A 14,079-nucleotide genomic window follows, 5' to 3' on the forward strand; every position below is an offset into this window, starting at 1 on the left:
TGCTCTCACACCACACGACAAACCTCCTCCACTTGAAAAAGTAACTCTTTTTAGTGGAATCCTTCCTAGAGGCAAGCAAGACCCGGGAGACACCCTCAGACAGACCCAACGCAGTGAAGTCTACGCCCTCAACATCCAGGCCGTGAGAGCCAGAGACTGAAGGTTGGGGTGCAGCAACGCTCCGTCGTTCTGCGAAATGAGAGTCGGAAAACACTCCAATCTCCACGGTTCTTCGGAGGACAACTCCAGAAGAAGAGGGAACCAGATCTGACGGGGCCAAAAGGGCGCGATCAGAATCATGGTGCCGCGGTCTTGCTTGAGCTTCAGTAAGGTCTTCCCCACCAAAGGTATGGGAGGATAAGCATACAGGAGGCCGGTCCCCCAATGGAGGAGAAAGGCATCCGACGCTAGCCTGCCGTGTGCCTGAAGTCTGGAACAGAACAGAGGCAGCTTGTGGTTGGTCTGAGAGGCGAAAAGGTCCACCGAGGGGGTGCCCCACGCTCGGAAGATCTTGCGTACCACTCTGGCATGGAGCGACCACTCGTGCGGTTGCATGACTCTGCTCAGTCTGTCGGCCAGACTGTTGTTTACGCCTGCCAGGTACGTGGCTTGGAGGAGCATGCCGAACCGACACGCCCAACGCCACATCCCGACGGCCTCCTGGCACAGGGGGCGAGATCCGGTGCCCCCCTGCTTGTTGACGTAATACATTGCAACCTGATTGTCTGTCCGAATTTGGATAATTTGACAGGACAGCCGATCTCTGAAAGCCTTCAGTGCGTTCCAGATCGCTCGGAGCTCCAGGAGGTTGATCTGCAGATCCTTTTCCTGGAGGGACCACAGACCCTGAGTGTGGAGCCCATCGACATGGGCTCCCCACCCCAGGCGAGATGCATCCGTCGTCAGCACTTTCGTGGGCTGCGGAATTTGGAATGGGCGTCCCAGGGTCAAATTGGTCCGGATGGTCCACCAGAGCAGTGAAGTGCGGCAACTGGTGGAGAGGCGGATGACATCTTCTAGATTCCCGGTGGCCTGGAACCACTGGGAAGCTAGGGTCCATTGAGCAGATCTCATGTGAAGACGAGCCATGGGAGTCACATGAACTGTGGAGGCCATATGACCCAGAAGTCTCAACATCTGCCGAGCTGTGATCTGCTGAGACGCTCTGGTCTGCGAGGCCAGGGTCAAGAGATTGGTGGCCCTCGCTTCGGGAAGGTAGGCCTGAGCTGTCTGGGAATTCAGCAGCGCTCCTATGAATTCCAGAGACTGAGTTGGCTGGAGATGGGACTTTGGGTAATTTATCACAAACCCCAGCAGCTCCAGAAGTTGGATAGTGCACTGCATGGACCGGAGGGCTCCTGCCTCCGAGGTGTTCTTGACCAGCCAATCGTCGAGATATGGGAACACGTGCACTCCCAGCTTGCGTAGATAGGCCGCTACCACCACGAGGCACTTGGTAAACACTCGTGGGGCAGAGGCGAGCCCAAAGGGCAGCACACAATACTGAAAGTGCCGTGCGCCCAGTCGGAATCTGAGATACTGCCTGTGAGCTGGCAGTATCGGGATGTGAGTGTATGCGTCCTTTAAATCCAGGGAACATAGCCAATCGTTTTTCTGAATCATTGGCAGAAGGGTGCCCAAGGAAAGCATCCTGAACTTTTCTTTGACCAGGAATTTGTTCAGGCCTCTCAGGTCTAGGATGGGACGCATCCCCCCTGTTTTCTTTTCCACAAGGAAGTACCTGGAATAGAATCCCTGCCCTTCCTGCCCGGGTGGTACGGGCTCGACCGCATTGGCGCTGAGAAGGGCGGAGAGTTCCTCTGCAAGTACCTGCTTGTGATGGGAGCTGAAAGACTGAGCTCCCGGAGGACAATTTGGAGGCAGGGAGGCCAAATTCAGGGCGTATCCGCACCGCACTATTTGGAGAACCCACTGGTCGGAGGTTATGAGAGGCCACCTTTGGTGAAAAAATTTTAACCTCCCTCCGACCGGCAGATCGTCCGGTACGGACACTTGTAGGGCGGCTATGTTCCCGTGGATCCAGTCAAAAGCCCGTCCCCGGCTTTTGCTGTGGAGGCGCAGGGGGCTGCTTAGGCGCACGCTGTTGACGAGAACGAGCGCGCTGGGGCTGTCCCTGTGCCTGACGAGGCCTTCGGGCCGGCTGGTTGTACCTACGCTTTGCAAAAGAATAGGGTGCAGCCTGCCGTGCCCGGGAAAAACGCCCACCCGTGGGGGCGGGTGCTGAAGGCGCCCGGTGGGAGAGCTTGTCGAGAGCGGTTTCCCGCTGATGCAGTTGGTCCACCATCTGCTCGACCTTCTCACCGAAAATGTTATCCCCCCGGCAAGGGACGTCAGCCAGTCTCTGCTGGGTGCGGTTGTCCAGGTCAGAGGCACGCAGCCATGAGAGCCTGCGCATCACTATACCTTGGGCCGCAGCACGAGATGCCACGTCACAGGTGTCAAAAATCCCCCTGGACAGGAACTTTCTGCACGCCTTCAGCTGCCTGACCACCTCCTGATAAGGCCTGGACTGCTCCGGCGGGAGCTTATCGACCAGGTCCGCCAGCTGTTGCACATTGGTCCGCATGTGGATGCTCATATAGAGCAGGTAAGATTGGATGCGGGTCACGAGCATGGAGGATTGGTAGGCCTTCCTCCCAAATGAGTCCAGAGTGCGAGACACCCGCCCCGGGGGCGCCGAGGCGGTATCCCTCGAACTCCGTGCCCTCTTGAGAGCAGAATCCACGACCGCTGAGTCATGGGGCAACTGGGGCCGCATGAGCTCTGGGTCAGAGTGGATCCTGTACTGGGACTCTGCTTTCTTGGGAATGGTGGGATTAGTTAGTGGTCGCACCCAGTTCCGGAGCAGCGTCTCCTTCAGGACATTGTGCAGCGGTACCGTGGAGGACTCTCTAGGTGGTGATGGATAGTCGAGGACCTCGAGCATCTCGGCCCTCGGCTCTTCCACAGAGACCACGGGAAAGGGAATGCGTATAGACATATCCCGCACAAAGGAGGCAAAGGAGAGACTCTCAGGAGGTGAGAGCTTCCTCTCCGGTGACGGCGTGGGGTCCGAGGGAAGGCCTGTAGACTCCTCGGAGGAGAAATATCTCGGGTCCTCCTCTTCCCCCCACGAGTCCTCGTCCTCGGTATCGGACATTAGCTCATGTAGCTGAGTCCGGTACCGGGCCCGGCTCGACGTCGAGGCACCGAGGTCTCGGTGTCGTCGAGCGGTGGACTCCCGCGCCGGCGGGGACGGAGCTCCCTCCATCGACGTCGACGGGGACTCCACCTGCGTGGCTGTCGAGACCGGCACCGCAAGCGGCGGCGGTGTCGACTGCCCCGGCGCCGGGCTAGAGCTCGCCGGCGCCACAGTCATCGGCGCCGAGGGCGCAAGCACCCCCGGCGCCGGCACAGCCTGGCGCATCAGCCCTTCCAGGATCCCCGGAAGGATGGCTCTGAGGCACTCGTCCAGGCCCGCTGCCGGGAAAGGCGGTGGGGCCGGTAAGGGTGTCGGTGCCGGAAGCTGCTGGGGGCCAGGAGACGGCACCGAGGTGCCGGAACCCCGACGCGTCGGTACCTCCACCACCGACGGATGACGCTTCGGCGTCGACTCCTCTTCAGGGTGCACCGAGGGCTCCCGGTGACGGCGCTTCTTGTCTTTTTTCCGGTGCACGTCACCGGTGCCGGAGGGCATGGAGGAGGAGGAGGTCGATCCCCCTCGGTCTCGGGGTACCGGGTCCGACAGGGTTCGGTCCCGTGGCTCACGAGTTGAGGGAGTGACCGGGGCCGACTGCCCACGCGGTCTCTCTACCCCACTCTCGCCGGCGGACCGGCGGGCCGACGGGACCTGTTCTCCTGGGGTCGCTGCCATCGGTGCCGATGTCTCGGGCATCGATACCGGTACCGAAGAACCGGTCTTCGATACCGATGCCGTCGAGGTCGACGTCGAGGGGCCGGCGCAAGTTCCAAAAAGACGGTCCCGCAGAACTTGCCTCGCAACCTGAGTCCGTTTCCGGAGACCGAGACACAAAACGCACGACTTGAGATTGTGCTCCGGCCCGAGGCACTGGAGGCACCAAGCGTGGGTGTCGGTCTGCGAGATCGGCCGGCCGCAGCGACCACACTTTTTAAATCCACTCGGGACCTTCGAGGACATCGACGGAAAAATCGCGTCGGCGAAGTCAAAGTCGGCAATGGTGGCTAGAATCACACCACGAAAATTGTAACCGACCGAGCGGCCACTAGGCCGCAACGAGGCGTCCCCGCTAGAAAGCGAGGGAAAAGAAGGAGCGCGTGCTCCACACGCGCAAAATTCTTTTTTTTTTTTTTTTTTTTTATAAAAGAGAAAGAAGAAGAAGAAGAGGCCGAACAGGCCAAAAGCGACGATCCGCGTAAACGCGGTCGAAAAAATCCGGCGGCTGAAACGAGAGAGAGGGGAAAACACAACTCTCTCAGTCGCGGAAAAAAAGTAACTGGCGGGAGCGGTCGCGCACGGGCGGGAAGACGGCCGCGCATGCGCGGTGGGCGTGCCCTGCGTGCTGACCGTCCCGCGAAGCTTATTTCCGGTTGGTGGGGGCTGCCGCGGACGTCACCCAGTCGTGAGAACAAGCAGCCTGCTTGTCCTCGGAGAATGAGACATTTCCCTTTTTGTAAACATTTCCTTAGATACGGGTATCCAAACATCCAAACAAGAACAAAACAACTTTTGTTATGAAGATATCTAAATTTGGATATATCAGGTTCATATCATCTTGTGATCTGAGTGCCAACTTATTAAAAACATTCTCCATCTTACAAACCAAACTTTCCATTTTCATCCATAATTTCTACATCATATGTGTTACATTCAATTTGAAAGTTGTACCAGGTTTCATTAAGACTCATCATGCAGTCCTGCTATTGCAGGTTCTCTGCTATAAGGCCATCAGCTTGTTATCAGGCCTAGTCAATGCTTTTCAGCTGTTTAAAGCTATGTAGCTTGGCCTGCCACTATTCCAGTGGATAGGTCTTAAGCTAGAACACATATTAACTTGCAGGAAAAGCAAGTCCTTGCTCAGCCAGTCATAGATTTTTAAACCTAGCTGGTATTTTTACAGCCTGAGTCCTAAAATCTGGCCTTCCACCCTTCCGGTGGACATCCAGTGAGGGCCTCTTGCTGTAGTGTAATTATACAGTCCCTACCCGTAACCTCCACTCTCAAGACAAATCCCTCCTTTCAGTACACTTCTCCACCACCGCCAACTCTAGGCTTCGCCCTTTCTGCCTCGCCTCACCCCATGCTTGGAACAAACTCCCTGAGCCCATACGCCGGGCCCCCTCCCTACCCATCTTCAAATCATTGCTCAAAGGCCACCTCTTCAATGTCGCCTTCAGCACCTAATCACTACACCTCTTCTCAGGAAATCTCAACTACCCCAACTTGACATTTCGTCCTTTAGATTGTAAACTGTTCTGAGTAGGGACCGTCCTTATTTGTTAATTTGTACAGCGCTGCGTAACCCTAGTAGCGCTCTAGAAATGTTAAGTAGTAGTAGTAGATCCATTCCTTCTGCACAGGATTCCTTTATGTATATCTCACGTATGTTTGAATTCCGTTACCGTTTTCATCTCCATCACCTCCTGCAGGAGGGCATTCCAAGCATCCACCACCCTCTCTGTGAAAAAATACTTCCTGACATCTTTCCTGAGTCTGCCCCCCTTCAATCTCATTTCATGTCCTCTCGTTCTACCGCCTTCCTATCTCCGGAAAAGATTCGTTTGCGGATTAATACCTTTCAAATATTTGAACGTCTGTATCATATCACCCCTGTTCCTCCTTTCCTCCAGGGTATACATGTTCAGGTCAGCAAGTCTCTCTTCATACGTCTTGGAACACAACTCCCATACCATTCTTGTAGCTTTTCTTTGCACCGCTTCCATTTTTTTTAACATCCTTTGCAAGGTACGGCCTCCAAAACTGAACACAGTACTCCAGGTGGGGCCTCACCAACGACTTGTACAGGGGCATCAACACTTCCTTTCTTCTGCTGATCACACCTCTCTCTATACAGCCTAGCAACCTTCTCGCTACGGCCACCGCCTTGTCACACTGTTTCGTCATATTCAGATCCTCGGATACTATCACCCCAAGATCCCACTCCCCCTAAGTACCTATGCAGGAGATAGATTTGCAAGCACTGCCTCCATGGTATGCAAATCTATCTCCTGCATATTCATTGTGGATATCCTGAAAACCTGACCTGCCTGCGGCTCTCGAGGACCGGAGTTGCCTACCCCTGATATAGGGAGGTTGTTCTAACCATGAATACTAGTCATTATTAAATCCTGCAAAACGACCATGCATTTGCTGTCATTACTTTGATTATACCCACTGCTGTTTACATTGAGCCAAATGTACAAATTAATCTCCCTTCTCTTAAATTCATAATATGTAAGTCCATATTATACATATAGGTTTTGTCATGTGTTATAAGAGGGATTGTGATCATCTATTTAAAAAAGTTTTCAATTTTTTTCAACATTGTTTATAAAAACAACCATAAGTTCAGCTTCTGGAGATGAAGTTATAGAATTTATTTGACTGTCAAGTAGAAGTATATGGGTCAATAAGTGGGAAGAACATGGGAAGTGTTTGGCAATTTCGAGGTTAAAGCCAGGTGCGCTATACTTCAGACACAGGCAGCTCCTTGTGACTCTGGGCAAGTCACTTAACCCTCCATTGCCCCAGGTACAAATAAGTACCTGTATACAATATGTAAGCCGCATTGAGCCTGCCATGAGTGGGAAAGCACGGGGTACAAATGTAACAAAATAAAAAAAAATAAATAAATAACAGCTGCTTTCTCAGTGGCTGGTCCATTGATGTGGAATTAACTGCCTGGATATCTGAGTTTATGTGCAAATTTGACACAGTTTAAGAAATATTTGAAACCTGATCTCTTCTGGCTGTTCCTACTGTTCATACTTTAGTCAGTAGTGGGTATGTCTTATGTCAGATGTGGTATGTAATTTTCCTTTTTTTTTTAAGGATTGTTTTTATTGTGATCTGCCTAGTTATTGACAGAATATAAATGGGAAAATAAAAGTGCTTAGTAGAAATAAAATCTTTATACAAGTGTGCTTCGTACTAATTTGGGAGACTGATTGTAGGGTTTTATGGGAACAATTTGCCATTTTTGGAGTACACTGAATATTTTTTATACATTATGCATTTAAAAGCACTTACGTTACCATACTGTGTTAATTTGGTATGCCCCCCTAGCCCTCCAAATCTGAAGTATCTTAATTAATTCAGATTCATATGTTTCTGACTAGTATTCTGCTTCAGGGATTTGGTGTACTGAACAGTTCACAAAGCATACAGCTTACAGTGCCCGAATGAAAAAATGAGGGGCCCTGATACTAAGCCGTGTGGGTGCATCCAACGTATGTCAATTTTGAGTTACAACCTGGCTACCGCGTGGCCCTTGCGGTAATTTCATTTTGATGTGCGTTTGCTACGTACGCTGGAAAATATTTTTATTTTCTGAAGTGGGCGGTAATCGGGCAGTAGTCTGCACTTTACATGCGTAGACCATTACCGCCCAGTTACCGCGTGAGACCTTGCCGCTAGGTCATTGGCTGGCGGTAAGGTCTCAGACCGAAAATAGACACATGGCAATTTTCATTTTGCCGCACGTCCATTATCGGCAAAAATTTTTAAAAGGCATTTTTTACAGGTGCGCTAAAAAAATGATTCTGTGCGTGCCCAAAACACGCGTCTACAGTACAGCAGGCCATATTTCATCGCGCCTTTGTAAAAGGGCCCCTGAGTGTCAATACTCAGTTTAAGCATGACAACCAAATTCATGCAGTCGTGTGTTCCCAGAACTCTGGTCTAATGATCTGATTTTTTTTTTTTTGTGCTGCTGTGTTTAAAATGTTATATTGTTTACAGTGTATGTTTTATTCTGTATGTTGCTCTGTTAGCTGCCAGGAAGATTGCAACTTATTTAAATAAATCACATATTATCATCTCAAAAGCATATGGCACTCAAACTCAGTATTAACACCCTTCAGAGTGACAGTCTTCAAAAGAAAGATTCAAACTTGTTACTTGTAATTCAGTGTCATTTTCCCATCTCCACCCCTCCAAGGGAGATGGTCTTGTCAGTCACTCTCCATCTTCAAATTTGTGCTCCAGTGATATTCAGCGTGCTATAATAGAAGCAGTGAGTGTTCATGTATTAACACGAGTCTTATACCCTGCCAAACGCTTTTTAAAATGGATGGCCTATTAGGCCCGCAGGATGAGATTGGGAAACAGATGCTTTATTACACTTTTTTTATAATGTGGACTTTGATTAACTGTGGTCGTGTTATTGTTTAGGTACTTCAATACCAGTGACAATAACCTACAATACTGGGGCCTTGACTATCCTCCTCTTACTGCCTATCACAGTTTCTTATGTGCCTATATGTAAGTTAATTTTCATTATTTTAAATGTTATTCATGATAAGTAAATCTTTCTTCTGTGTTTCTAGTGGAGCAGAGCAAGGAGTCCAACTTGTTTTAAGTCCTAACTCTATTCACTTGTTCAGTACCCATGTCTGTTTTATAATTCCCACCTTAAGTAATTCCCTTAGCCTTTATTTTTGATTAGATTGTAAACTCTGTTGAGCAGGGACTGTCTCTTACATGTTCAGTATACAGCGCTGAGTGCGTTTAAGTAGCACTATAGAAATGATAATGGGCCTATCATGTGACAGCCCAAGGAGTTTCCCATTCTTTCAGTTCTGGAACTCTGCTGAATACCTGAATGAGGAAATCCACAGAGAAGGAATGTCTCAGAGATGATTAGATTTTAAGCCACAGGCAAACATTTAGCTTCCTAATCCACAACCAGAGCAATGGAGCTCCAGTGCTCCAGATGATTCACATCAGAATGCAGCTGGTTTGTGGATCTGGAAATTCTACAGATTTATTTATTTATTGGAATTTATTAACCACCTTTATGAAGAGATTCACCCAAGATGGTATACAGCAGGTACAGTTAAACATAAAACTTACAATTTTGTTAACAGCATGACAATAGTAGAAATGACCAAATATAAACATAAATACAATAAATGGGGTAAATGTGAAAATAGCAAATTGAAACCTAACAGTGAAATTCAAATAAGAGATATAATATGATGTCAGCATAATACTAATGAAACATCTTATAAGCACAAAGTAGAACATTCAAAAACATAGATATGAAGCTATGCTTTTCTACAATACAGCTTTCCATGTAGCTGAAGGGTGAAGTGCAGCTTTGGGCAACCTATATAGATTTTGGCAGTTAAATGTGGTAAAAAAGGTGAGCCATGAAAAATCTCGCAAAAAGGCTTCCTCTGCATAAAAATAATCTACCCCTGTGCAAACTAGTTGAAAATCTTCCATGAGAAGCCATAAAACTCTAGGCATAGAGACCCTAAGGGGGTCCAGTTTCTCGAAGAGCAGAGACCCTTGGATGTATCCGGGCTCATAGTTCAGCTTCTCCTGGAGTGCCTGCAGATGCCTGATCAGAAGCTAATGAATTGAAGGGAGGCCAGTGCAGATACTCCTATCAGTAAAAGGAGGTGCACAGACGTACTTCCTGTGTAGAAACATCAGTACCTCTTCCGTGCAAAAGATCTCTTCAGTGCAGACTGTTCTGCCATTGCACAGTCATCTGCATCACCAGTATTGGTCCTCATAGCAGATGAACCTTTCTCTTCCCCACCTTTCTCTTCAGCTCCCTGAACATTTCCAATTTTTTTCTACAAAAGATTTTCATAGACTTTGTGAGGGTCTTCATGAGAAATGCCTCGGATATTCCTTCTCCAGCACAATCAATGGAGTCTTCCTGCTCCTCTGGTCTTAGTTCTGCACAGAGAGCAACCTGTTGTGATCCATTTGTCTTCTTACTGTTGTAATTAGACTGGGAGCATGAACACTCTCATTATTTTCCTCTGTCTTCTCTGAACTTGTTATAGGCTAATGTTGAGGGTCTACTGTATCTGTTCAATAGCCAACTATAGTTAGCGTAGTAGGATTTTTAAAATTTGGACAAGTTCCTAAAAGAAAAGTCTATAAACCAATATTAAGGGAGACTTTGGAATATCCACTCTTATTCCTGGATAAGCAGCATAACATCTGTTTCACTCTTTTAGGATCTTGCCAGGTACTTGACTTAGATTGACCACTGTTGGAAGCAGTAGCATAGCCAGGAATCTTTTCAGGGGTGTGTGTCCCCGCCCCCGGTACCTTAAAATCCTCTCAGCTTTAGTCTTCATCCAGGCAATGGCATATGCACCCTGTCAGACCCAGCCCCCCACCCAACCTTAAAATCCTCTTGGCTTTAATCTTCATCCAGGTAGTGGCACTCGTAGGCTACCTGCAGCTTGCTCCGGAACTTCTTCCCTAAACCATCCCGCCTCTTCTGCTGCAACTGTCTGTGTTGTGAAGGGCAGGACGGTTCAAGGAGCAAGTCCTGGAACAGGAATCAGGCAGCCTATGAGTGCCGCTGCCCGGATGAAGATTAAAGCAAAGAGGATTTTAATGTGAGGGAGCTGGGTCTGACGGGGTGTGTACGCCACTAACGCACACACTACTGGTTGGGAGCATGATACTGGGTTTGATGACCTTCCGTCTGTCCAAGTATGGCAATACTCTTGTACTTATCTACTGCAGAACATGAGGAGGAAGAGGGTGTACAGGAATTCTATCTGATCCTTTACCACCACCATTATATGAGGACATGTCATACCCAAAGTTTGTCAGTAAAATCATTTAAGGAGGTTCATTTCCCAGGAAAAAGAACCCAAATTAGATGTATTTGTCCCTCTCAAATATATAGAGGCCCCCCAAGATAAAAGTGGCTGTACCTGTACATGGCATGCTTGTAGACTCCTGAGGCAGGCGCTTTGTTGAGTCGTTTTTTTTGCAATAAAGACTTTATTTCCATCATCACGTCTCCTCCGGTATTTGAGAAGAGCCAACTCTTCCTACTTTTTGCTTCTGCATCCTTTGATGTAGGAACTAGTGCACCTCCACCGTTTAGGTGGTTATCTTTGGATTCATGCTCAAAGACCAGCATTTCCATTTTCCATTCAGCCTGTCTCAGAAGGTTTAGACATGAAATATAAAGTCCAGCCATCTCCAGGCTTTAATAAAGCACAATTATCCCACTCATCAGTAGTAGTGGAAGGAAAAAATGCAGGAATTTTTCTAATATACCCTGGGAAGGACTTGGTTGATGGAACACTTTCTTCCCCAGATGATCCAAGAAGCTATGCTATCTACAAGAATAGCTGCCCACCAGTATACAATCTTCAACAAATTGCAGATTCTCTTCCTGCTTTCTCCATACAGGACCAGGAACAGCTAATTCTGAAATCTCAGCAATTGCAGTAAGACAGTTAGCCTGAGTATCTGGCTTGCGGGAAGATGTTTGCTCCAAGTTGGCTGATGCTTCTTGTATAGGAGATTAACTCTTTGGAGAGAAAGTTAAGGAAACAGTGGGCATGATTAAAGATCATCATTCTATGCTTTAATATCTCTTAGCAGTGCAACCTTTCACATCAGCCATCTCAGCCAGGTACACTTCTTTCAGCCAATACAGACGTGGCTGTTACTACTAAAAGATAATCTATTATCAGATGCAATCTCAAACAATTCAGTGTACAGCAGCCCTTAAAGTAAGACAGAGGGAGAAGACCAAAGCATGTGACCCCTGCTCAACCGAAGCATCAGCCTTCTGTTTAACTATGCTCTTCATCTCCATCCCTTAAAAAATCATCTAGTTTGGAAGCAACCAGAATCTGGAACTTTTCTATTTCTAACTGCATCCAGATACAGGTCAACTACATACTCAGATTTCAAAATCAGTAAGGTGCTTTGTCTGCACAAATGGTGTGTCTAAGCTTTACTGTTTTAACTTCTCTCTTTCAAGTAAGGGGACCACCTCAAATCAACCTTTTTGCTGTCGAAGAGATTGCAATTCTTCCTTTACAGTTCTAGCTTCCTTCCCCACTATGTCTTGCACCAGATGCACTAGCAATTCCATGGACCTGGGTGTTTCTTTTTGTATACTATACTGTTCATTCTGAGGGTGTTCCACAAATTTCAACAGAACCATTGCATAGTGTTCCTAATAGTACCCCACAGGCCTCGACAGAACTGGTTCCCTGTGCTCCCAAAACTTTGCACGTCTACCTCCACGAGAGCTACTCCAGTTCTCAGTGCTGTTCACGCAGCAGAATGGCAGGTTTCCTCATCAAAAACTCACATCTCTGGCACTCATGGCCTGGAAATTGAGCAGTCTTTAACATTTATGCAGCCCATACAGGACATTTTGATAACTGCATATGAGTCTTCCACTAGGCAAATGGAAGAGATTTTTAATCTGTTGCTCTACTAACAACTATGACCCTATTACATGCCCCCCCCCCCCTTACAACAGTTTTACAGTATCTGTACCACTTATATCATCTTGGTCTACAAACCTCTTTTGTCAGAGTACATCTAAGAGCACTGTTGGCATATCACATCCAGTGTACAGCCTTCTATTTTCACAATTGCAGAAGACTGCCCACTTCGTAAAAGGCCTACTTCATGCAAAGGCTCTGCTACGTAAGCCTCTTATGCCTTGGGACCTAAATTTAGTTCTCACTTCACTAAAGATTCTTTAAGTCTTTAGAGAAAGTGCCTCTTAAGTTCCTGACTTGAAAAGGGCTATTCCTCAAGCTATCACTTTAGCTAGAAGAGTTGATGAACTTCAGGAATGGGTAAGATACCCAATTCCATCATAACATATCACATTCGGAATGGTCTATGACAATAAAAATACATTATACATAATTCAAATGAAGAAAAAATATAATATCATAAAAAAATTAACAGTTCAAGAATAACATTTGGTGAAAAACCAAGATTTGAGTAATTTCTGAAACTGTAAATAATTGGTTTCAATCCGTATTTCTGTAGGAAGAGCATTTTCAGATTAAAAACCTTAGCAACTGTAAATTGTTTCTTAGAAGTAGAAGCTAATCGTGGTTTAAAGAAAAAGGAAAATGAAATGTATTTACATGTATAAAAGCCTGGTTGTACTTTTACAAGGTTGAACAACTATTAACGTAGAAGATATTCTGGACAGAGTCCATTTATGATCTTAACAACCAGGCAAAGGGCTTTAAAATGGATCCTAGCTTGAATAGGCAGCCAATGAAGGATCCGGAACAAGGGATTGACATTATTAAAAAAAAAAAGTAGATGAGCAGCAGTATTCTGGAGCAGCTGGATTCTGGTTAAAGGTCTAGAAATCAGATCAGGTGAAGAGAATTATAATAATATATTCTGGAGAAAATCAAAGCTTGTACTAGATTTTGCAAATCATCCACTGAAAAATAAGAATGTACCTGGCGCAGGTGTCTAAGGTTAAGGTAAGTAGCAATAATTGATTTCTTGATGTGGATGTCTCCATTCAAATCAGAATCAATCCAAACACCAAACTTTTAACTGTTTTCTGAAGTGAAATCATTTTGTCCCTTAAAATGGGACTTATAGATGGAAAAGATTCATGATATAACTGCCTTTTCTGCATTTAACTTGTTGATTGTTACACATCCATCTAGAAATTTTAGAGAAACGGTACTGAATATGTTCAAATAAATCAGACACAGTAGAGGTGGCTAGAAAGATAATCTGAACACCATCTGCATAAATGTAGTAAGATAAAATTCATAGATTTGAGCAGCTTTCCCAGAAGACTATAGTAGATGTTATACAAGATTAGAGAAAGTGAAGAACCTTGCAGAACCCCACAACCAGGTATCCAAGGGGAAGAGCTCTCATTTTTAATGGTCACTTTATAGTTAGATTTTTTTTTTTTAAAGATGAGAATCAATTGTACATGCCACCAGACAGGCCAATTTGACTTAATCTAAATAACCAAAAAATCATAGCCAACCACATCAAAGGCAGCTGATAAATCCAATTGCTTAACTATAAAGGCAATACCTCTGTCAACCAAGGTTCTATATTCAGATATATGTGATAAGAGACAAGACTCT

General features: G+C 46.6%; 1 protein-coding gene across 2 annotated transcripts in view; it reads left to right on the forward strand.

Moving 5' to 3' along the window:
• The window catches only part of ALG6 (ALG6 alpha-1,3-glucosyltransferase), a 72,405-nt gene that overhangs the window by 7,286 nt on the left and 51,040 nt on the right, over nt 1-14,079 (forward strand). For both annotated transcript variants that reach the window (XM_030206896.1, XM_030206898.1), the window contains exon 3: nt 8,372-8,461. In XM_030206896.1, coding sequence (XP_030062756.1) covers nt 8,372-8,461 — 90 coding nt within the window. The remainder of the gene's footprint in view (nt 1-8,371; nt 8,462-14,079) is intronic.

The sequence above is a fragment of the Microcaecilia unicolor genome, chromosome 6 (genome assembly GCF_901765095.1).
Source record: "Microcaecilia unicolor chromosome 6, aMicUni1.1, whole genome shotgun sequence".
NCBI lineage: Eukaryota > Metazoa > Chordata > Amphibia > Gymnophiona > Siphonopidae > Microcaecilia > Microcaecilia unicolor.